General features: G+C 45.5%; 1 protein-coding gene across 1 annotated transcript; it reads left to right on the forward strand.

Moving 5' to 3' along the window:
- Positions 1 to 4,602: 4,602 nt before the first annotated feature.
- On the forward strand, positions 4,603 to 19,526 carry LOC118095347 (tRNA N(3)-cytidine methyltransferase METTL2). The gene is made up of 9 exons (XM_035136532.3): positions 4,603 to 4,765; positions 6,087 to 6,178; positions 8,461 to 8,834; positions 9,901 to 9,950; positions 11,277 to 11,337; positions 12,844 to 12,983; positions 13,702 to 13,808; positions 14,537 to 14,602; positions 17,127 to 19,526. The coding sequence occupies exons 1-9, from the start codon at positions 4,674 to 4,676 to the stop codon at positions 17,318 to 17,320; spliced, it is 1,176 nt and encodes a 391-aa protein (XP_034992423.1). The 5' UTR covers positions 4,603 to 4,673; the 3' UTR covers positions 17,321 to 19,526.
- Positions 19,527 to 21,751: the final 2,225 nt, after the last annotated feature.

Here is a 21,751-nt window from a genome sequence, read left to right on the forward strand (position 1 = left end):
GGATAACAGGGAGGGACCTTTGCGGTGGGAGAGAGGCCAGAAAAGACTACAACAGGGGTCCCCAGACTTACCGGAGGGCAGGGGAGTGCGCGCGCAGCGGGCCGGAGGGCGGGGGAGTGCGCGCCCGTGCGCATGCGCACACGCACGTGGTCGAAAAAAATCGCCGAAAATCGCTTGTGCGCATGCGTATGGGCCTCCCCCGACCCGGAAGTGCATCGGAAATGACCTCTTCTGGGTCGGGAGAGGCCCATACGCATGCGCACAAAGGATTTTCGGCGATTTTTTGCCGATTTTGAAGATCGCCGCCGCGCCGCGCGCCGTAAGAGCAGGCGGCGGCAGCGGGCGGCGGGGGTCGTCGTGGGCCGGATTGGGAGGCCAATTGGGCCACATCCGGCCCGGGGGCCGTAGTTTGGGGACCCCTGGACTAGAAACTGACAACACCTGAAGGAAAGAATATGTTCTATAGCCATAGTCCATGATGCTCATTTGTGTCTCTCCAGCAGTTCTTGCTTTGCCGAGGTTCTCCTTTAGGTGAATGAAATCTTTTGGGGCATCATCAAAATGGGGGAAAGTATGAAACATTGAGACATAGATGGCAGCGAGGATTCATGCCCCCCCCCAAAAAAAATCTAATTCGGCCATATTTGAAAGTTGAGTGAGACTTATCAGGTCTGGGTTTACAGCGTGCTTCTTAAAAGATTCTGCAACACGTGTATGTTTCTGCACAATTTAGGTCAGGGGTAGGCAACTTAAGGCCCGGGGCCCGAATGCAGCCCAATCGCCTTCTCAATCCGGCCAGCGGACGGTTCGGGAATCAGCGTGTTTGTACATGAATAGAATGTGTGCTTTTATTTAAAATGCATCTCTGGGTTATTTGTGGGGCATAGGAATTTGTTAATTCCTTTCTTCAAAATATAGTCCGGCCCACTACATGGTCCAAGGGACGGTGGACCGGCCCACAGCTGAAAAAGGTTGCTGACCCCTGATTTAGATTGTATACACATTACTGCTTAATTCTGGTTCCACTGCACTCCTGCTGCTGGTATTTGAAGCCGAGTATGCACATAGGTTGCATTTGTCCATGGAGTTTTCTTGGCAGGGATACTGGAGTGGCTTGCCAGTTCCTGCTCCAGGTGGATCACGTTTAGTCAAAACTCTCCACTATGACCTGTCCATCTTGGGTGGCCCTGCACGGTATAGCTCATAGCTTCTCTGAGTTATTCAAGCCCCTTCACCGCAACAAGGCAGTGATCTATGAAGGATCACTGGTCCCATCACCTCCTGGCAAATAGAAGGGGAAGAAATGGAGGCAGTGAGAGATTTTACTTTCTTGGGCTCCATGATCACTGCAGATGGTGACAGCAGTCACAAAATTAAAAGACGCCTGCTTCTGGGGAGAAAAGCAATGACAAACCTAGACAACATCTTAAAAAACAGAGACATCACCTTGCCAACAAAGGTCTGTATTGTTAAAGCTATGGTTTTCCCAGTCGTGATATATGGAAGTGAGAGCTGGACCTTAAAGAAGGCTGATCGCCGAAGAATTGATGCTTTTGAATTATGGTGCTGGAGGAGACTCTTGAGAGTCCCATGGACTGCAAGAAGATCAAACCTATCCATTCTTAAGGAAATCAGCCCTGAGTGCTCGCTGGAAGAACAGATCCTGAAACTGAGGCTCCAATACTTTGGCCACCTCATGAGAAGAGAAGCCTCCCTGGGAAAGACCCTGATGTTGGGAAAGATTGAGGGCACTAGGAGAAGGGGACGACAGAGGACAAGATGGTTGGACAGTGTTCTCGAAGCTATCAACATGAGTCTGACCAAACTGCGGGAGGCAGTGGAAGACAGGAATGCCTGGCGTGCTCTGGTCCATGGGGTCACGAAGAGTCAGACACGACTAAATGACTAAACAACAACATGCACATAGGTTTGCCATATTTCAAAAAATGATTATCTGGACACAAACGTTGTTAAGCTTCTTTTTAGTTTCCCCAAAGTTGTTGAGCTTTTATGGCAAAATTGCAGTTTAAAAATGAAGCTTTTGAGCTATTTTTAATGAACATCAACAAAAACGACACTGCCAACCCCCTACCCTCTCCGGGGGTTATGGAGAGGGGCCGCTGGCCCGCGATGCCCCCAGACCCACTCCGACTGTTTATGGAGTGGGGGGAGCTTGGGCTGAAAAGCACTTACGAGGGCCAGGACTCCCGGACGCTAATCTGCATGGCGGGGATTTCCATGGTTAAAGAAGATAATTAGGCTTAAATCTATGGACATACTTCAGAAGGAGGGGAAGAAGCGCTGTTTACTGCTGAGAAATCTATGCTGCTGAGGGAGAGGAGTTAAAGGCTGTATATCATCTGGAAGAAGGATTGATGGGGACAGAGCGATAAGGGAATGGAGTTTTATTTTTCTTCATATGAGTTACTTCGTACCTTCCCAGACGCGATGTCCTGGCTTGTTTGGAGTGAAAGAGAAGCAAAAGACTGTGTGAGTTGAACTTTATAAACTGTTGTTACTGAGCATATTTTTTAAAGATGTGGAGTTGCCGATGAGAAAAGCCCCCCCCCCCTAGTCGGACGGAAGGAGTCCTGGACGCGTTCGGAGGATTTATGAGCTGTGACGCACTTTGAATTGGAGCAGCGACCTGAAGCTAAGTTCAGCTATAGGGCAAGGAGATCCATTAATTTACCAAGAGTTTATGGTTTGATGTTTGGGTCTTCTGCCTGGAAAAGCTGTAAATTTTATAAAGATCGTTAATCTTCATGGCTATGAGAGAAAACGAAAGTGATTTGAGCTTTTTAAGATGGCGCTGCTTCGACGCAACAGGGAGCTACAGACTAAGAAGATTTATGGGGAGGCTGGACTGATTAACCCACACAGGAGAAAGAACATTTGTGAAACCTCGTTTGATATTTATCTCAGCAGCTGGGAAACAATCGGTTGAAAGTGGAAAACATCTATGTGACTGTAAGGGGAAGATCTGGATTATTATGAACTTGGAGGACGATTTGAACTTTAGAAAAAAGACGGCAGTGGACGGTTGCGAGGAATCCCCAATTTCTTGAAGCATGGGAACCCAAATAAAAAATTCTTTAGACGATTTGGCATAACATTCGGTTTGATTGATATATATATGTGTATAATTTGAAATAATGAATGTGATATAATTGGTTTTAATTGGAAATTTAATAAAATATATTTTAAAAAAAAAACAAAAAACAAAAACGACACTGCCGACATGGGTTGCCATATGTCCAGATTTTCCCAGACATTTTTAGCTATTTATGCCCAGATTGTTGTTGTTGTTGTTTAGTCGTGTCCGACTCTTCGTGACCCCATGGACCACAGCACATGCCCAGATACTGCTTCTGATTTCAGTACTCTGGCTATGTCCGTGAAATTCCGGCAATCCTATACATGCATGCCATTAGCAGCAATCCATACATGCCTCCCCAGTAGTTTATTGAGAAATACTGCTGTTTGATGCATTTCCCCTCAAAACAGCTTCCATGCGATTTGAAAACGGGAGCCACATTCACTTTGCAGTGTGTACATTTGAGACATCCATTGCATGTGGGCAAATGACAGCTTCATGAATAGTCCACAGGGGTTGCAGGTATGGGAATACCAAGCAGATATTGTGCATCAGGTGGAGGCATTTCAACCCCTTCTCTTGGCGTGTACAGCAACATGCAAATGCAACCTGAAATGCAATGAGGGAGGAAGTGACATTGTGCTTCAAGCCGCTACATAACTATTCTGCTTGTTACAGGTAGGTAGCTGTGTTGGTCTGACGTAGTCGAAACAAAATAAAAAAATTCCTTCCAGCAGCACCTTAGAGACCAACTAAGTTTGTCATTGGTATGAGCTTTCGTGTGCATGCACACTTATTGAGAAATACTGCTGTTTGATGCATTTTCAGGTATCTGAAGAAGTGTGCATGCACACCAAAGCTCATACCAATGACAAACTTAGTTGGTCTTTAAAGTGCTGCTGGAAGAATTTTTTAAATTTTATTCTGCTTGTGGTAGTCAAGGTGGAGGGGACACCAAATGAATGCAGGGCACTGAAGCCGTACCTTCTCATTACTGGTAGTCTTGCTTTCTTCCTACACTCCCCATCCCGCCTTCGCAGCCTAAAGGTGTGTAGCAACCTGCCTTTAAAAAAAAAAACTATTGCATAATCAGAGTTCTACACCCCATTCTGATTTCTCAGGGCCAATGGACTGCACGTTCCTCGCAAGGCACCCAAGGCTGCAATCCTGTACCCATTGCGAGAAGATGGGATACTGGACCTTTTCCGGCTTGACCCAGTTCAGTTGCTCTATTTTTTATGCAGAGAGACTTCCCTCCTCTAGGCGGAGGGAAATACAACAATCTACTGAAAAGCGCCATCCACTCCACGTGCCGCTCTGCAAGTTTCTAGTTCTACAAGTCGGGAAGCTTAGACGGGGCTGGATAGTTCTCATTATGGTCCTCGCAAGGAAGCGCGCCGCCGCGAAAATTAAACGCGGAGAAAGGAGGCGCCGGCCCACCCGACTGCCCTCGCGCCTGCGCATTCCGCGCGTCTTTTCCTATTCTTCGCAAAGGTAGAAGCGTCACACTGCGGTCTGCTTCCGGGTTCAGTTCCCTCCCGCCTTCCTTCCTCTCTGCTTTATTGCTCTCGTGCTTATGGCGGCGCCCAACCAGGACGGGAGGAGAAGGAAGCAGTTTGGGAACCGCTTCCTCACCGACCCGGCTCGCCTCTTCCAGCACAACGCCTGGTAAGGAGGAGAGGGGGAAATGAGGACTGCGGGGCGAGTTTTTCCGCATTATACCAATCTAGCTGCCATCAAAACCATGGAGGAAGGTCCCTGCCCGCGTGGAGTTTACAGTGAAAGAGGAGGTCGTGCACTCTCCTCGCTTTGAAGTTTTTAAGCATGGCCATCTGTCATAGATGCTTTAGCATTGCAGGGGGTTGGGCTAGATGACCCTCGGGTCGCTTCCGATTTTTGTTGGCAAAGCTTGTCTTTCATTCCAGAATCTGTCAGTCCCGGCCCCCACCCCCACCCCCAGATTAACACAGTTGTTCAGGACTATGTTGCCCTAGATTAGGCATCCCCAAACTGCAGCCCTCCAGATGTTTTGGCCTACAACTCCCATGATCCCTAGCTAAGAGGACCAGTGGTCAGGGATTATGGGAACTGTAGTCCAAAACATCTGGAGGGCCGAAGTTTGGGGGTGCCTGCCCTAGATCTTTGAGGCCAGTTTGTCTGCTGGTTAATAATAATAATATTATTTTTTCTTTATTTATTATTTATACCCTGCCCATCTGGCTGGGTTTCTCCAGCCACTCTGGACAGCTTCCAACAAAAGGTTAAAAATACATTAAAACATCAGTCATTAAAAACTTACCTAAACAGGGCTGCCCAGATGTCTTCCAAACATCAGATAGCTGTTTACAGTGGACCCTCTAGTTACATACCGCTCTGGATACGTAACGTTTGGGTTACGAACACAGCAAACAACAGAAGCTCTGTTGGTGTGAGCCGCCCTGAGCCCGGTTTTTGACTGGGGAGGGCGGGGTATAAATAAAAATTTATTATTATTTATTATTATTATTCCAGGTTTCACCACGCACACATGCACAGAAGCGGTCTGCGCGCCATGCGCAGAAGCAACGCCTCTGCCTACAGACTTTTCGGGATGCGGACGGACTCCCAGAATGAATTTAATTCATATCCAGAGGGTCCACTGTATTTATTTGACATCTGATGGGAGGGCGTTCCACAGGGCGGGCACCACCACCAAGAAGGCCCTCTGCCTGGTTCCCTGTAGCTTCACTTCTCGCAGGGAGGGAACTCCCAGAAGGCCCTCGGAGCTGGATCTCAGTGTCCAGGCAGAACGATGGGGGTGGAGACGCTCCTTCAGGTATACTGGGCCGAGGCCGTTTAGGGCTTTAAAGGTCAGCACCAACACTTTGAATTGTGCTCGAAAACGTACTGGGAGCCAATGGTACACTTGCAAGCGAGGCTAGCTCAGCGCAGATGGATTCCGGAGGTTAGGGTTAACGAAACCAGATAAATACTTCTTTCCTGCCCGCAGGGATAACGTGGAGTGGTCCAAGGAGCAGGAAGCCGCAGCGCAAGCGAAGGTCCAAGAGAACAGCACAGAGTTTGTGCCACAAGATCAGCAAGGTATTATTAGTGTGTGATATCACCTCTTCTGGGGGTGGTATCTCTAGCCAGTCCAGAAGAAATGAGGTGTGATTAAGCCCCACTGAAGTCAGCAGAGCGAATTAGTGTCTTAGCGTTACGCTGGAGGATCATGCCTGTAGATTCGTTGTGTGACTCATATGGCAGTTTTGTTCCATTGGGACTTGTGTTTGTGAAGCAAAGTTCCAAATCGCTATTAACTTCAGCATTCTCACAAGTCAGCCTCAAAGGGTTGTGCTGCTTGGAACGCTGCTGGTTTTGTTGCCGTTTTCCCTTTTTACACAGGAAGGCGAGATGTGCTTGCACACTAAATCTGTGTTTGCTAGATCTTGTGCTTAAGTCTCCCAATCCAATGGCTCACACCAGTTATTTTGAATATTTGAAAACTGATGAAGAGCTAATCATGCCAAGTACCGCCCAATTCGAACATCCTGAGAAGCCTTCTAAATCTTCATGTGTAACGTAGCATCACAGAACTCGCATGGAGGTTTCCACATCTGTATGCAAGAAAGCTTGCAAAGCAAGCAGGGGGATATTTTAGCCCACCCTTCTGCTGCTTGTGCATTTTGAGGTGCCCACCAGTTCCATGACAGGTCTGGAGTATGGGTTCTCCTTAATATTGGAATATTTGTTTATTTGTTTATTAAATATAAGGTGTATACTGCCTTATACCCGTAAATCTCAGGGCAGTTCACAACACAAAGTTACGGTGTACAGAGCACAATACATAATAAAAATAATCAAAACATAAATATTAGTACCGTACATATTTGACTGTCCTGTGTATAGAATGCCCCCACCCCTATTTTTAGTACACGGGTTTCTGGAAATTATCTCCCAACAGCTACTGGCTTGACCTAATACCACAAAGAATAGCTTTTACGGGTCTGGGTATGTTTGTCAAAACAGATACGATGGTGGCAACCCATCATATTTGTCTTCCCCATTCAGGCATAAACTGGGCTGGGTGGGTGTGTGTGTGCAGGTCTGATCTTAACATCCAAAGGTGTAAACCAGGGGCTCCCAACAAAATTTTCTCGAGGACCCCTCATCAAGCTGCTATTGTGACAAGGACCCCCATTAATTCCTAATCCTAAATCTAATTCCTAATTCCTAATCTAATTTTTCCAGTAAGATTAACACTGATCTTGGAAGGGTTAGGTTCAAGGGACGCCGACGATTTAGGTTCAATGGACACTGACAACATCGGTTTGAGAGTCACTGACTTACTTGCTTGAACATCAAATGCATTATCTTCCTCTTCATCTGTAGGCCTTTGTCATTTTAACGAACCACTTTTTAACCAACGGTCCATTTTTAACTACGCGAACTGTAGCTTCCACGAAAAACAATGCTTTGTTTACAGACACTACTGTTTTGCAAAGAGGCAGCGTGCGCCAGGGATGAGGGAGGGGAATGGAGAAGACAGGGTACCTGCGCAGTAGCACACAAATGAAGCCAACACGCGCAAAGCATCTTGGGGAGGTGAGCGTTAGTAGAATGCGCGCGCTGCCTCTTTGCAAAACAGTAGTGTTTGTAAAGCGCCACCTAACGACATACAGCAGAACTACTGCCTATCTAATTCTAGTTTTGCACTAGACTCTGCTCATGCAGGAAGCAGCCAAAACAAAAAATCTGTTATCATACGAAATATATTTAATATATTTTTTATTCTAATAGCATCTTGCGGACCCCTCTGGCATAGCTCGTGGACCCCTGGGGGTCCCCGGACCACCTGTTGGGAACCACTGGTGTAAACAGTTAAGGGGAGTTGAACTCTCCGTGATTGGGGACTCAATCTGTCATATTCCTCAACTCAGCTCTGATAGCAGAAATTAACCAAGCTAGGTGCAAAGTGCTTGACGTGGTGGACTGTAGGAAGGGAGGATTTTGGCTCCCCTCACCCACACACCCCTTTTGATGTTAAAATCAGACCCACAGCCTGCCTTTTTTAATATGTGACACATGAATCAATCTATGGAGGATGTTTTTGCAAATAGGAAGTTATTAAATGAGAATGGATCCTGGGGAGATGTTTGGAAACCTAAGTCACTGGGAACAGTTACATAGCGAAATACGTCTTCTGGGATTTGCTTCCTTGAAGTGAGTTTGAAGGAAAAATTATTTAGCTGGCTTAACTTTCAAAAACCATTGGGAGTTTCTTCTAGGTTTAAGGTGTTGTCTCCTAAACTGCAAAGCTCCTTCTCTGGTCAAGGGCTTGGACTGGAGTTTGTCTCACTTTTACGCTGCCATCTTCTTTGCAGATGCTTATGAGATCAGTGCCAGCAAGTATTGGAATGACTTTTACAAAACCCACGAAGGCGGGTTTTTCAAGGACCGGCACTGGCTGTTCACCGAATTCCCTGAGTTGGCTCCAAACCAGAATGCCAGGGCGGTTGGCGTGTGTGTTTCTGAGGCTGCTGCTGCTGCTGCGAAAAACACAAAAGGCTCAGGCCTTCAGGAGTGCTGGGGCAATGGACTTAGTTCACTTGAGACTGGGATCTTGGAGCATCAGAACTCGGAGATAAACAGTTGTAACTCCAGCCCCCAAATGCAAACAGAAGTGGCAGCGCAGAAACTGGAGGAACAAAAACTAAGAGACTTCCCAGGGTCATCTGCTACTTACAGAATACTAGAGGTAACTGCACACAGTGAATCGGAACCAAAGCATGCTTTGTTGGGCTAATAGTTCCACTTAGCTCAGCGTTCTGCCTACCAACAATAGGCCTTGGGGAGGCTCAGATGGAGTTTAACAGTGCTATTGATTCCCCCCCCCCCCATAGTTATTGGAGAGATATTAGCTGTGAACATGAAAGGTTTTGTTTCTATGTTGATGTGGTTAGTGGGCGCCAGTAGACACAATGGCCATATGAATCTTATTTGATGCCATTTTATTAGACGAGTTTCCCTTTCTCTGCATACAGCCACGATGCCTTTCAGTTTCACTGCATGATTACGATTTTTGTAGTTTTGAGAGGCATAATTTCAAGATAATTGTTGGGGGGGGGATTAAAGGAGTCTGCAACTGGCAGCCCCTGGGCCAAACATGGTCCCTGAGTGATGCCCCAAAGGCAGGAAGCCTGTGTGGAGGAGAGGAGGGTGTAGTCATGGGGCCTGATGGCAGTTTGTTTTAGAGTGGGGTGGTGCCCTGGTTAGCCACACCCCAAGGCAGCCCTCCTGTAAATAAAGGTAAAGGTAAAGGACCCCTAGATGGTTAAGTCCAGTCAAAGACGAATATGGGGTTGCAGTGCTCATCTTGCTTTCAGGCTAAGGGAGCCAGCGATTGTCCACAGACAGCTTTCCAGGTCATGTGGCCAGCATGACTAAACCGCTACTGGCACATGGAGGACCGTGACGAATGCCAGAGCGCACGGAAACGCAGTTTACCTTCCCACTGCAGTGATACCTATTTATCTACTTGCACTGGCATGCCTTCGAACTGCTAGGTTGGCAGGAGCTGGGACAGAGCAACGAGAGCTCACCCCGTCGCTGACCCAGGGAGAAATATATTTGATCTTGGCATTAAATGAGAGCATAAGAGGAGAGGCTTGACTATATTAAATTATTTCTAGAGCGGTAGCTATGCTGGTTTGTTGTAGCAAAAAAGAAAAATAAATCTTGTGCCACCTTAAAGACAAATGTATCGTGGTATAAACTTTTGTTGCGATGGCTGAAAATATTCACTATGTTTGCTTTATTGGCAGGTGGGCTGTGGTGCAGGAAACACCGTTTTCCCCATCCTCCAAACCAACAAGTAAGAGAGACGGCAAGCAGATTGTACGCTGAGGTTTACAAACCAATAGGATGGTTTTTAAGACTTTGGCAGGATTGTTGCAATAACCTGCAGTTTCATAAGAGCATATAGTTAAAGAAGATGAATAAATGAGCCAATTATGTTAATTTGGATATGCAGAAGATATTAAAAATAAATTTAAGGAACTGCAGAAAGAGGGGGAAGGAATTCAAGTTTTGAAATGTCAAAATGATTGTTAAATTTGTGAAATGTATAAACCTGAAAAGTATATTTAAAACAAAAACAAAAAAAAACCACCCAAACCCTCTTGGAAGCCCCAAAGAGAACAGAGCCAATGTGGGGTTTTGTTTACACTGCTTGGACTTCCGGTTCTCTGTCCTGCAGCTACATATGATATTCATTCCTTATGATCCAACCATTCTATCTTTCATAAACCAGCATTTTTTTTGTCTTCAAATCCAGATAAGATCAGTTCCTCTTTCATGCTAAAAGTCCATAAGAAATTTCCATAAGAACCTTAACAAACGTCAGTAATTATTTTTCTCCAGTTGAACCTGTTAACTTTGCTATCTCAGGCCAAGTCCAATCGTTTTATCAGCCAGTCTTCTATAGTGGCTAGGGCTGTATCTTTCCATCTTTGTGCAAATAGCAATCTCGCACTGTATTGGAGTAATCTTCCTTTTCTAACTGTGGGTCTGTTAGCCCTAAAAGAAACGAGTTCTGGCATCGGTTGAATATTAACCTTTAAAACCTTTGAAATGTATGTATCCACATCCAGTATTTTTTAGCCTTTTTCCATGTCCACCAAGCATGATAAAATGTCCCTTCATGTTCTTGGCATTTCCAGCAAGCATTTGAAACATCTTCATTTATTCTGAATAATTTCTCAGGAGTTAAGTACCAACGATACATCACTTTGTAAAAATTCTCTTTAAGATCATAGCACAGTGTAAATTTTAACCCTTAATCCACACACAGTGGTACCTCGACTTACAAACGACTAGACAACCGAATTTTTCGACTTACTAATGGGGCAAATGGCCGCACGCTTACAAAATTCTCGACATCCGAACGGAAACCGCGGCAGTTTTAGATAGGGTTTTATCAACTTACGAATTTTTAGATGGGGTTGCTTCGACTTACGAATTTTTTCCGTTTCCAATGCATTCCTATGGGAAATCGCGTTTACAGTGGCGTTTTTTGACTTACGAATTTTTCGACCTACGAAGGTGCCTTCAGAACGGATTAAATTTGTAAGTCGAGGCACCACTGTACTGTATGTTCCCTGTTCTATCTGCCTTACCAGTCTTCTCTGGTTTGTTTCAGCGATCCGGGCTTGTTTGTATATTGCTGTGACTTCTCCAAAACAGCGGTAGAGCTCGTCCAGGTAAAAAGGTGGTTTAATTGTCTTGGCTAGGTGGGAAATGCCACTGTATTTCTAAAAGTCCTTGGCCTTTGCTGTTGTAGCTTAATACAATTTTGTTGTTAATGCTAGGAAGGCTTTTGCCCTTTGACTCTTTGCCTAGTAGCTGGTGAGTAGAGACCTCGCTGGAGAACATTGGCAGGAGCTGGGTGAAGGCCTTCCTCTTTGACCTCTGGGAGCGGCTGTCTTCATTTATTTTCTCTGCAGTATTTCTAGCCTGTTATTCGTTTTTACAATCCCAGAGGGAGGACAAAAGCAATAAACACAGAAGATAGCAATAGACAAAAATGACAAAATCATATATGCAGTTCTATCATAAATAAGCAAAATGACAAGAGCAAAAATTAATATTCTCAGTTTAATGAAGTGCCGTGTGGCAAGTTTAATATATGATGCATACTTCGTTTCAGATGTAGAAATTAGAGCAGTGTGACAACAACAACAACAACAATTTATTATTTATACCCCGCCAACTCTGGGCGGCTCCCAAAATAATAATAATAATAATAATAATAATAATAATAATAATAATAATAATAAAGCGATAAAACATCAAACATTAAAAACGTCCCTAAACAGAGCTGCCTTCAGATGTTTTCTAAAAGTCATATAGTTGATATTTCCTTGACATCTGATGGGAGGGCGTGTGTTTGGTTTGGATATTTGGCCTTGAAGATCAAGATCAGGGGTCAGCAAACTTTTTCAGCAGGGGGCCAGTCCACTGTCCCTCAGACCTTATGGGGAGCCGGACTATATTTTTTGGGGGGGGGGGAAATAATGAACGAATTCCTATGCCCCACAAATAACCCAGAGATGCATTTCAAATAAAAGGACACATTCTATTCATGGAAAAACACGCTGATTCCCGGACCGTCCACGGGCCAGATTTAGAAGGCGATTGGGCCGGATCCGGCCCCCGGGCCTTAGTTTGCCTACCCATGATCAAGATAAAAACCTCTATTCAGCAATTTTTTTTCCTTTAAAATGCTTTGTATGCCACCTTTAAGAATCAAAGCTTTCCTCAAGTCATGAAAGTGATGATGACGGTGGTAATAAATAGATAAAACAGACATACACCCAGCTCAAAACAGGACACGGAGCAGCAATGAACGCAGCAAATAAAGATTCCTTCAGGCAAAAGCCAGTGAGAACAGGTGAGATATATCCTAAATATAGTGCCCCCTCCCACATACCACCTAATTTAGGCTTCCTCAAACTCGGCCCTCCAGATGTTTTTGGCCTACAATTCCCATGATCCCTAGCAAGACCAGTGGTCACGGATGATGGGAATTGTAGTCTCAAAACATCTGGAGGGCCCGGTTTGAGGAAGCCTCACGTAATTGAACCGCACTTTGCGACAGGTAGGGTTGACGCGGGCAGGCTGCGGTTTCTCGGCTTAATCTGTTACGCAGGGTTGCGGCGAGGGTAGAACGTGAAGTGTGCTCAAAGAATGCTTGTGTGAACATACAGGCCCATCCAGAATACGACGCCTCTCGCTGCTTCGCCTTTGTCCATGACCTCTGTGAGACTGGGACCCCCTTTCCAATGCCAGACGAAAGTGTGGACGTTGTGGTTCTCATCTTCGTCCTCTCCGCTCTTCTCCCAGAAAAGTAAGTACAGTATGTCATTCTGCTGTTGCTGTGTGTGTGCTTGCCTAATATCGAAAGCAGCGTGTGTGGGGTTTTTTTTGGGAGAGGGATATGTTGCAAAGTTTCATTTTTTATAACTGCAGCAAATCTAGACCACCGGTAAGCGCATGGGTTAACTATGCTGAATTATTCTAGTTATTCCGAGTTAGTTATTCCGAGCAGATAGATTACTAGCATGTTTCTTTTTTTTCTTTTTTAAATTTAAAATAATCTTTATTGATTTAAAAATAAAAATAAAACAACACATCCAACTAAAATAAAACAAAGTAGATACACAAATAATCCATCATATAAATCCAAATATAGTTTAACCTATCTTCTACAATATTCTTAACTTATACCTTTTCATAATCACCTATATTCTTATCTTCTTATACATTTCGACTTCCCCTTCTCTTCCTTCCTGGCTTCAAATTTATAATCGTTTTTGCTGCTTCTACTTATCTTCCTCTTGGGAACTTTACAAGATATTTCTCTTAAACCCAAGTTCCTTTATATATATTCCAAATTTTTCCCAATTTTCTTTAAATTTTTTGTTCGAACCACCCCTTATCGAATTTGTCAATTTGGCCAAATCGATGTAGCTAATTACTTTCTCCTGCCACTCTCTTATAGTTGATAGATTACTAGCATGTTTCAGTGGGTGCCGAGTCTTTTCCCTCTTGTTTCTCTCCCACAGAATGCAGTGTGTAATCAACAGACTTAGCAAACTTCTGAAACCCGGCGGAATTATTTTATTACGAGATTATGGCCGTTACGATCTAGCCCAACTCCGCTTTAAAAAAGGTAAGGGGAGGGAACAGGCAGTATTGCCGTTTAATAAAGGAAGCAGTCGCTCCCTCGGCATCTCAGCGGTTGCTTGAGAAACAAAACTTCTAGCCTTCACCGGGAAGTTAAGGCACAAACACGGTCCAGCCGCTGAAAGAATTGCAACGTGTGCTTGTGAGAGAGTGACAGACGTAACTTCTGCTTTTAGGTAGCGGGGATGGATGTTGTTGTTTTCACACAGGCTAACTTTTGGGCCTCTAAGCCCACCTTGTTTCATCCCCACGCAGCAGAACGAGGAAGTAATTTGAAACCAGGCGATGTCCTGATTTGCTCTCACTGTGAGATGAATGAATGAATCTTTATTTGCATCAGCCATCGGCCACAGCAGTAAAACAACAATACGATATACAAAAAAAAAGCCAATTATATAAAATGCATTTTAGGTTTTGAAACAATAGTCAAATAGTGGATCTTATTCTAATTGCCCCAGCTAAAAACCTTGCGGCCTTTGAGATGTGTGTGCAGCATATTGAGGGTGAGCTTCTGATATGGACGAGGAACAGGAAAAGCAAAGGGCTGGGGAAGGCGGCTCGGTGGGTTTTTTAACATGCAGTCCGCAAACTTCTTCTGTATGTCTTTTGGCAGATTCTTGGCCATTGATAGTTTTGGAGGCCATTGTATTTCGGAGGCAGCAGCAATTTAAAGTGAACTGAGTTGCAGTCAAAATTTTCATTCCTTTCTTTTAGGTCAGTGTCTGGCTGATAATTTCTACGTGAGAGGAGATGGCACCAGAGTTTATTTTTTCACACAAGGTAACTAACTTGCAAGTCCTTATCAATCGGAGGTCACTGTCTCTGGCCCAAAACAGGCAAGAAATGATGTTTTAGAAGATGCTAGTTCAGGTGGCAGGGAGAAGAAATGACGGCGGGATGGGTGGGTAACATGATGCACCTGAGCCATTTCCATTGCGGCCTTTCTACACATGTAGAGCAGTGATCTGGAGAACTGGACACCAGTTTATTAAAAAGCAAAAACCCTGACGATCTGATTAAAAAAAAGAGCTTAAGACTTACATGGGCTCAATTCAAATGCCACAGCCAAAGAATACTGTTTGGTTGTTTGGGAAATGCTGCAGGCTCCCATATTCCATATCACCGTTCCTGGGTTTCTGTGGCATCTGAATTGGGAAAACTATGGTTCATGCGGAACACGATTTGTTGCCGCCGAGCAGTGAGGGTATTTCAAACACTTGTATCAATGTGTACAGGGTTCTTAAATTATTTCTGCATGAAATCTCTGTCTGAACGGGGTAGAGAGGGTGGAGGTTTGTTGTCGCCGGTCCTGTCTTGTAGGAGGAGGCTGGCCAGAGGGTCTTTTAATTCTGTATTTCTCTTCCAGATAAAATATTAATTTATACCTGCCAGCGTTCAGACTGGAACCAGTCAACGAAATCACATTATATTCTGGGCTCAATTCATGGTGCGGTTTATGGCCTGGAATCAGAATTATGTCACACCATTGCCTTTTGCCATATAAGCTTGCCTGACTTTTTTTTTTAAAAAAAAAAACCCTTTTACAGCTATTGTGACAAATAATAATTTATTATTTATACCCCGGCCATCTGGGCGGGCCTCCCCAGCCACTCTGGGGGGCTCCCAGCAGAATATTATAAACACGGTAAAACATCAACCATTAAAAACTTCCCTAAACAGGGCTGCCTTCAGATGTCTTCTAAAAGTGAAGTAATTGTTTATTTCTTTGACATCTGATGGGAGGGCGTTCCACAGGGTGGGTGCCACTACTGAGAAGACCCTCTGCCTGGTTCCCTGTAACTTCAATTCTCACAGGGAGGGAACCGCCACAAGGCCCTCGGAGCTGGACCTCCGTGTCCGGGCTGAATGATGGGGATGGAGACGCTCCTTCAGGTATACTGTGCTGAGGCCGTTTAGGGCAGCGTTTCTCAACCGCTGTTCCGCGGCACAGACGCTGGCTGGTGTGCCGCGACGTGCGGCGACGAGAAGGGCGATTTGCATTGTTACGTGCCTGGCGGCCGCCAATAGCCAGCACTAACCCGCCGGAAAGGAAGTCGGCCGGGTCACGACCATAGCTGCCAAGTTTTCCCTTTTCTCGCGAGGAAGCCTATTCAGCATAAGGGAAAATCCCTTTAAAAAAGGGATAACTTGGCAGCTATGGTCACGACGCGGGGCGAGCGCAGCTCTCAGCAGCCACCACCACGGCCTCGGACGTGAGAGGCGGCCGGCGGTTGCTGCTGCTGCTGTTTGTCTCGCTCTTGCTGGCGGCGCCCGGGGCTTGGTCGGCGCGAGGCCGCGGGCCGACAAGCAGAACAGCCTCTGGAGGGCAGCCAGCAGCGTCTACGATGGAGTGAGCGGCCTCTTCGGCGAGGAGCACGTGCGCGCCCTGCAGAAGGTGAGGCGCCTGGCCTGGACTGAGGAGGGGCAGGCCCGTTGCTCCCGGGGGGTCGCACGGGTTCCAATGGATATTTTTACAGGACACATCTTTATGGCAATATTTCTCCTCCTCTTTCCCAAAGCTCAGTGCAAACGACTGGAGGGTGGTTTTAGAGTCTAGGGTTTTAGACAAACTTAAAGAAGCTGGCTGGATGAGCTCAACCTGAAACTTGCTGAGCAAAGGATTGTGCTGGCAGAGAAATCAGCGGCTTGTGAAGCCTTATTACAGGAGATTGCAACCAACACAGCAATTGGCAAGTGTTTCTTACAGTCATAATTATATAGTCAATATAGGGCGGCACAGAGTTAAATTTTTTAACTTTTTTAATGGTGGTGTGCCTCGTGATTTTTTTCATGGAACAAGTGTGCCTCGGCCCAAAAAAGGTTGAGAAACACTGGTTTAGGGCTTTAAAGCTCAGCATCAACACTTTGAATTGTGCTCGGAAACGTATTGGTAGCCAGTGTAGGTCTTTCAGGACCGGTGTCGTATGGTGTCATATAATGGACTGAGCAGAACAATTAATATTCCAATACATCTCGCTGTGACATGCCATGAGGCACAAGTGGATGTATTGTATTCTTGTCCGTGTTTATATAAAATACAAGTTAATACCGTAATCCCACCAAAGTGATCATCCAATCCTTTCCTTGCTTGACAATGTCCTTCTTCCAAGAGGTGTTCACCTATCCTTGCCACTGCCCAGTTCGATGGGCGGCAAAGCCTTTTTTACTCTTTCGGTCTCTTTAAAAGATCACTGGTTTTATTGCTCATTGTTGTCGTTATCTTGTTTTTCCCCCATCTTCATCGCAAACCGCCTTGCAGCTGTATACTTTAAAATGGAGGCATTTCTTTCCTCTGTCCCTTTAGATGAGCTGGATTTGCTGTTCTCTACAGCAGGCTTGGAGAAAGCCCAGAACATTGTGGACCGCCGCCTCCAAGTGAACAGAGGGAAACAAATCACCATGTACAGAGTCTGGATCCAGTGTAAATATCGCAAGCCAAAGGACGACAAGGACTCTATAGGAGAACGGAGCAGCTTTCATCCTAGTGGCTGCACGTAGCGAGACTCGGACCACTCCCCTGGGCGGTTGCCCCCATTACGCTGGGCAACTCAATGCAGACTTGGTACAGCAAACAGCACTGCACGGTGCTTGTTAGAGGCACAAAGTTTACCGGCACCAGCCCCGATACGGAATGAATTTTTTTAGTTTGCAGGGTGGTTAATTGCCAAGTACCTGCAATTAACTGTAATGCAACTTTGTTGTCTCACAATTCATTTGCCGCCTTCCGAATTAGGTGAGTTTATTCCTGCAAAAACAGCACTCCCTAGTTTTGATGGCGCCTTCTTCTCCTGCACAGTCCTGCTTCTGGCCACTTACTTGACCCGGAAAGGGGGAAGTCCCTTGCAAATGGTCAGCTCTACTTTTCAGAGCTGAACAAACGTTCTTCAGATGCAAGAACTTTTATCAGACCAAATGTTTTTTTTAGATTCAGGAATGTGCATCGGACCAACATCTCCCATGTATGCAGGTCTGGCTGTTTAACTAAATCTAAACAAGATCAACATGGGTTTCAGAGCATTGCATCAGTTTCTGACTGCTCCATGGAGTTTATGAAACCATGCCTTCTTATACCTACAATATAACTTTTCTGCATTGGCAGTGGGTGGGGTGGGGAAGAGCCTAAGAAAATGTACTGGGAAGCTTGCAGCTTTCTAGAATAATTTCACATTGTTTTAACAAATATTCACTGGCACAAGTGATTGTTACCGCATGGTCAACAAGCACGCTAGAAAAAAACGGAACAACCCTCTCCAGCCACCAAATTTTATAAAGTTATAGTATATTTAAAACAATTCTGAACTTAATGCAAACAAAACATGTTAAAGTTACAGGTAGGTAGCCGTGTTGGTCTGGGTCGAAGTAAAATAAAAAAATTCCTTCAGTAGCACCTTAAAGACCAACTAAGTTTTTATTTTGGTATGAGCTTTCGTGTGCATGCACACTTCTTAGAAGTGCATGCACACGAAAGCTCATACCAAAATAAAAACTTAGTTGGTCTTTAAGGTGCTACTGAAGGAATTTTTTTATTAAAACATGTTAAAGCCTGCCTGTGTAATCTCTAAAACTGAACCTGACTTGTGAAAAAAAGCTTAAAAAATTAAAAAGGACCTTTTTAAAGATTTTGCATATGAAACTATGCTTTAGCATTACAGTGGTACCCCAGGTTAAGAACTTAATTCATTCTGGAGGCCCGTTCTTAACCTGAAACTGTTCTTAACCTGAGGTACCAGTTTAGCTAATGGGGCATCCCACTGCCGCCGCACTGCTGAAGCACAATTTCTGTTCTCATCCTGAAGCAAAGTTCTTAACCTGAGGTACTGTTTCTGGGTTAGCGGAGTCTGTAACCTGAGGTACCGCTGTACATCAGGGGCAGCCAATGTTGTGCCATCCAGATATTGGACTCCCATCAGCCGTAGCCAGTGATCAGGGATTATGTGAGTTGGAGACCATTGGCTGAGGGAGACAAAGTTGGTTTCATGAATGAGCCTCAGGTGTGCACATTGATCCAATCTTCTGTGCCGTGGTGGCAAGGTAAAAAGTGTCTGCCTTTTAATCTATCTACAGCTTCCAATTCTGGCTGAACTTGGAGTAACTATATTAGCCTACTGCTTATTGCAAACATGTAAGATGGAAATGTGGTTTAAAACCCTGGCTTATTCACTAATCATAACTTAAACAAACCAGTGTTTACTGCATTCACATATAACGGGGAATGAAGTTAGTTTTTTAAATGCAAGCAGATTCTCTGAGCACCTGCTTGTGAAAAAGAAGGGGGGGAACCATAATGAAAAATCATTCTGGCCAGTTAAGAGCCCTAATTTTGGATTGCACCTGCAGCTGTACAACAGGTAAAATAGAGTTTTGAACTGCTTATCTGCTTTCCATTTCCTTCGGACACTTCATAAATTCACTCATGTCTCCATAGTACAGCCAATACTTGATGGGAACTTCTCAAACTTTGGTTCCGTGAATTCTGACAACACAGTAAACCACAGCTTGTGTAAACTATGGTTTCCAACATCAGCTTCAAATGCTGGCTTCTTGACCCCCAATGAACAATTTTGTGAGCAGGTTCCACTAAAGAGTTCGTCTTTAAACACGATTTGCTGTTCTGTACACAAGATTCAGGCTTGGGCCCTTCTCACTTGCCTCTCAACGAGGTGACCATGGGTCAGATGTCAGAATAAACTATGGTTTACTTTTATGGGAGTCATCCTAGCTGAATAACTGACTTGTTAACTATCCTCCCCCTTCTCTTATTTCGGCATGTTTGTGAGAAAATTATGTTTCTGTTGTTTGTTGACAGCATTTTAGTGTTATGTCTGAACCCTAAACTGTGGCTAGTTTTAATTATGGTTTAAAGAAGCCATTTTCATAGTCCATTCTTTGAAGTTGTCTTTTTTCAAGCCAACTATAAAGATTCACCACGGTCTGTATAATATATTCACATTTTGAAACTGGTAAGAGATAAACCATAGGCTCACCTAGTCATCCCTTCCACAAATATACTGTGGCTTATTGTGACCCCAAATGGGCAACAATGGTTAGCTGAAAAGTAAGAGAAACGTTTGTGCCCTCTTCCTGTCTGCATTAGAGATGACTGTTCTTGCACCTACTCTCAGGGGGCGTGCCATGAGCAGGTCAGCAGTAACTCACACAGTGTCAGTGAAGTTAACTCTCTTTATTCAAAGAAACAAAACAAGCTCAGAGACCAGGCCTAGCGAGCACAGCAACTCTTCCCAGTAGTTCTTGCCCCGATGAGTCAGTTGTGAGGTCCCCACCTCCCCAAGTCTCCTTTCCCAGGTCCTTCCCAAGCAATCTCGGGCTCCTTGTCTCTCGTTGCTCCGTCTTCATTTCTCTGCATGTTCTGGTAGACTGGGGAGAGGGGAAGCTAGTCGCAGCAGGATGGGGAGACCCCCCTGGCTTCTTCAGCAGCCTGCCTCATCTCTGCCTCTCCCTCCTCTCTAGCCACCTCTTCTGCCACTGGTTCTGGACTGCTCTCTGCCATAGTCTCTTCCTGCTCACTAAACCCTGTTGCCTCTTCTCCCTCTCGCCACTCATCATCATCCCACCACCAATCCCCTAGGCCTCAGCCTTCTTCCCCTGGGGGTTCCCCAGCTGGTCTCTCCTACTCCTCTGCATCCAAGCCAGTCCATGACACATACTTAGCACTGTGTGAATCCCTCCATTAGCTCAGGTGTGGGAACCTTTCTGTCCTGAGGGACCAGATTGTCATCTTCCCTAACCCCTGATGGGCAGTTTGACAGGTGGGCAATGACATCAGGTGACCTTCCCCCCCCCCCTTGCAGAGTCTTCAGAAGCCCCATTGAAAGCTCACTATTTGACACAATCTTGGATTGGTGCTGGGAAATACCCAACCTGGGTGTGGCTTGGCCCGTATGGCTCTTAGGCTAAATGGGGAGGACTGGGCATTCCCCACCCCTGCATTAGCTAAGCAATAGCTTTAAACAAGCCACCGTTCCACAATTGTATCTGAATCCCACAACTTAACCTTGTCTTACATTGTTGGGCTTTCTCTTGGATCCGGCAAATGAAGAAGCCACACACAAAAATCCTTGTCCTTTGAAATATACCCCAGCACCTCCACATGCCTGTTTGTGATTCAACCTGGTTTTTTCCCCATGATGCCTTTCTTTCCTCCACCTGTCCTCACCCCACTTGCCAAGGTTCACTTGACCCCCAATACCTCCACCTTTCCCTGCCACTTGCCAAGGCAAAACATCCACCCATCTCCCAACTAATCCTGTACCCACTGACCTGGGAGCAACCTCCATTGATCGGCTTTTGAGATACGTCATGTATAGGACTGTTGTGAACTACTAACCACCTCATGCCTTTTGTACACTCATTCTCTCCTCCGGATCATGAAATCCCCCCACATGCTCACAAATAACACTTCAGCATCCTTCACTTCCTCCCACAATGGCACTGATGAAAAAACTCGGGTTGAACTGTATATAGCCTTGAAGCTTCCGAAGCACAAGAGCCCCCCCTGCCCTTCTGTAACACCCCAAGACAAAGAGCCCCGAACTCTTTGGAGACCAACCCACCTACTGCACCTGACCACAATGCAGAAAATACCCACCTACCTTAAGTCCCTAACAAAGGCGGCCACGCCCCCCCTGGAGTTACAGGGGAAACACCTTCCTCTGTGTGTACCCCACCACCCCCTCGCCCAGTATATGGTCGTTTTGCTGCGACCCCCAAGAAGACAAGAAGTCTCCATGCCATGACCCCCCCCCAGCACCCGCTCTTGATGAAAGCTCTGACTCAGCAATTTTTTCCACCTGTAAGGCCGGACACCTGGATTCTGCAACAATCCCCCTCGGGGGGGGGGGTGTCCATCCGCCTTTGGCAAAAGCCCCGCTTAAAACCTCGTGCCCGCAAACAAGGCACGGTTAAATACAA

The sequence above is a fragment of the Zootoca vivipara genome, chromosome 12, assembly GCF_965207765.1.
Source record: "Zootoca vivipara chromosome 12, rZooViv2.hap1.1, whole genome shotgun sequence".
NCBI classification, from domain to species: domain Eukaryota; kingdom Metazoa; phylum Chordata; class Lepidosauria; order Squamata; family Lacertidae; genus Zootoca; species Zootoca vivipara.

Excerpts from the sequence above, each read along its gene's own strand:
- LOC118095347 (XM_035136532.3), top strand. The coding sequence starts at position 4,674 with ATGGCGGCGCCCAACCAGGACGGGAGGAGAAGGAAGCAGTTTGGGAAC. Across the intron at positions 6,179-8,460 it reads TGTGCCACAAGATCAGCAAG|ATGCTTATGAGATCAGTGCC; the intron begins GTATTATTAGTG and ends TCTTCTTTGCAG. Across the intron at positions 12,984-13,701 it reads TCCGCTCTTCTCCCAGAAAA|AATGCAGTGTGTAATCAACA; the intron begins GTAAGTACAGTA and ends TCTCTCCCACAG.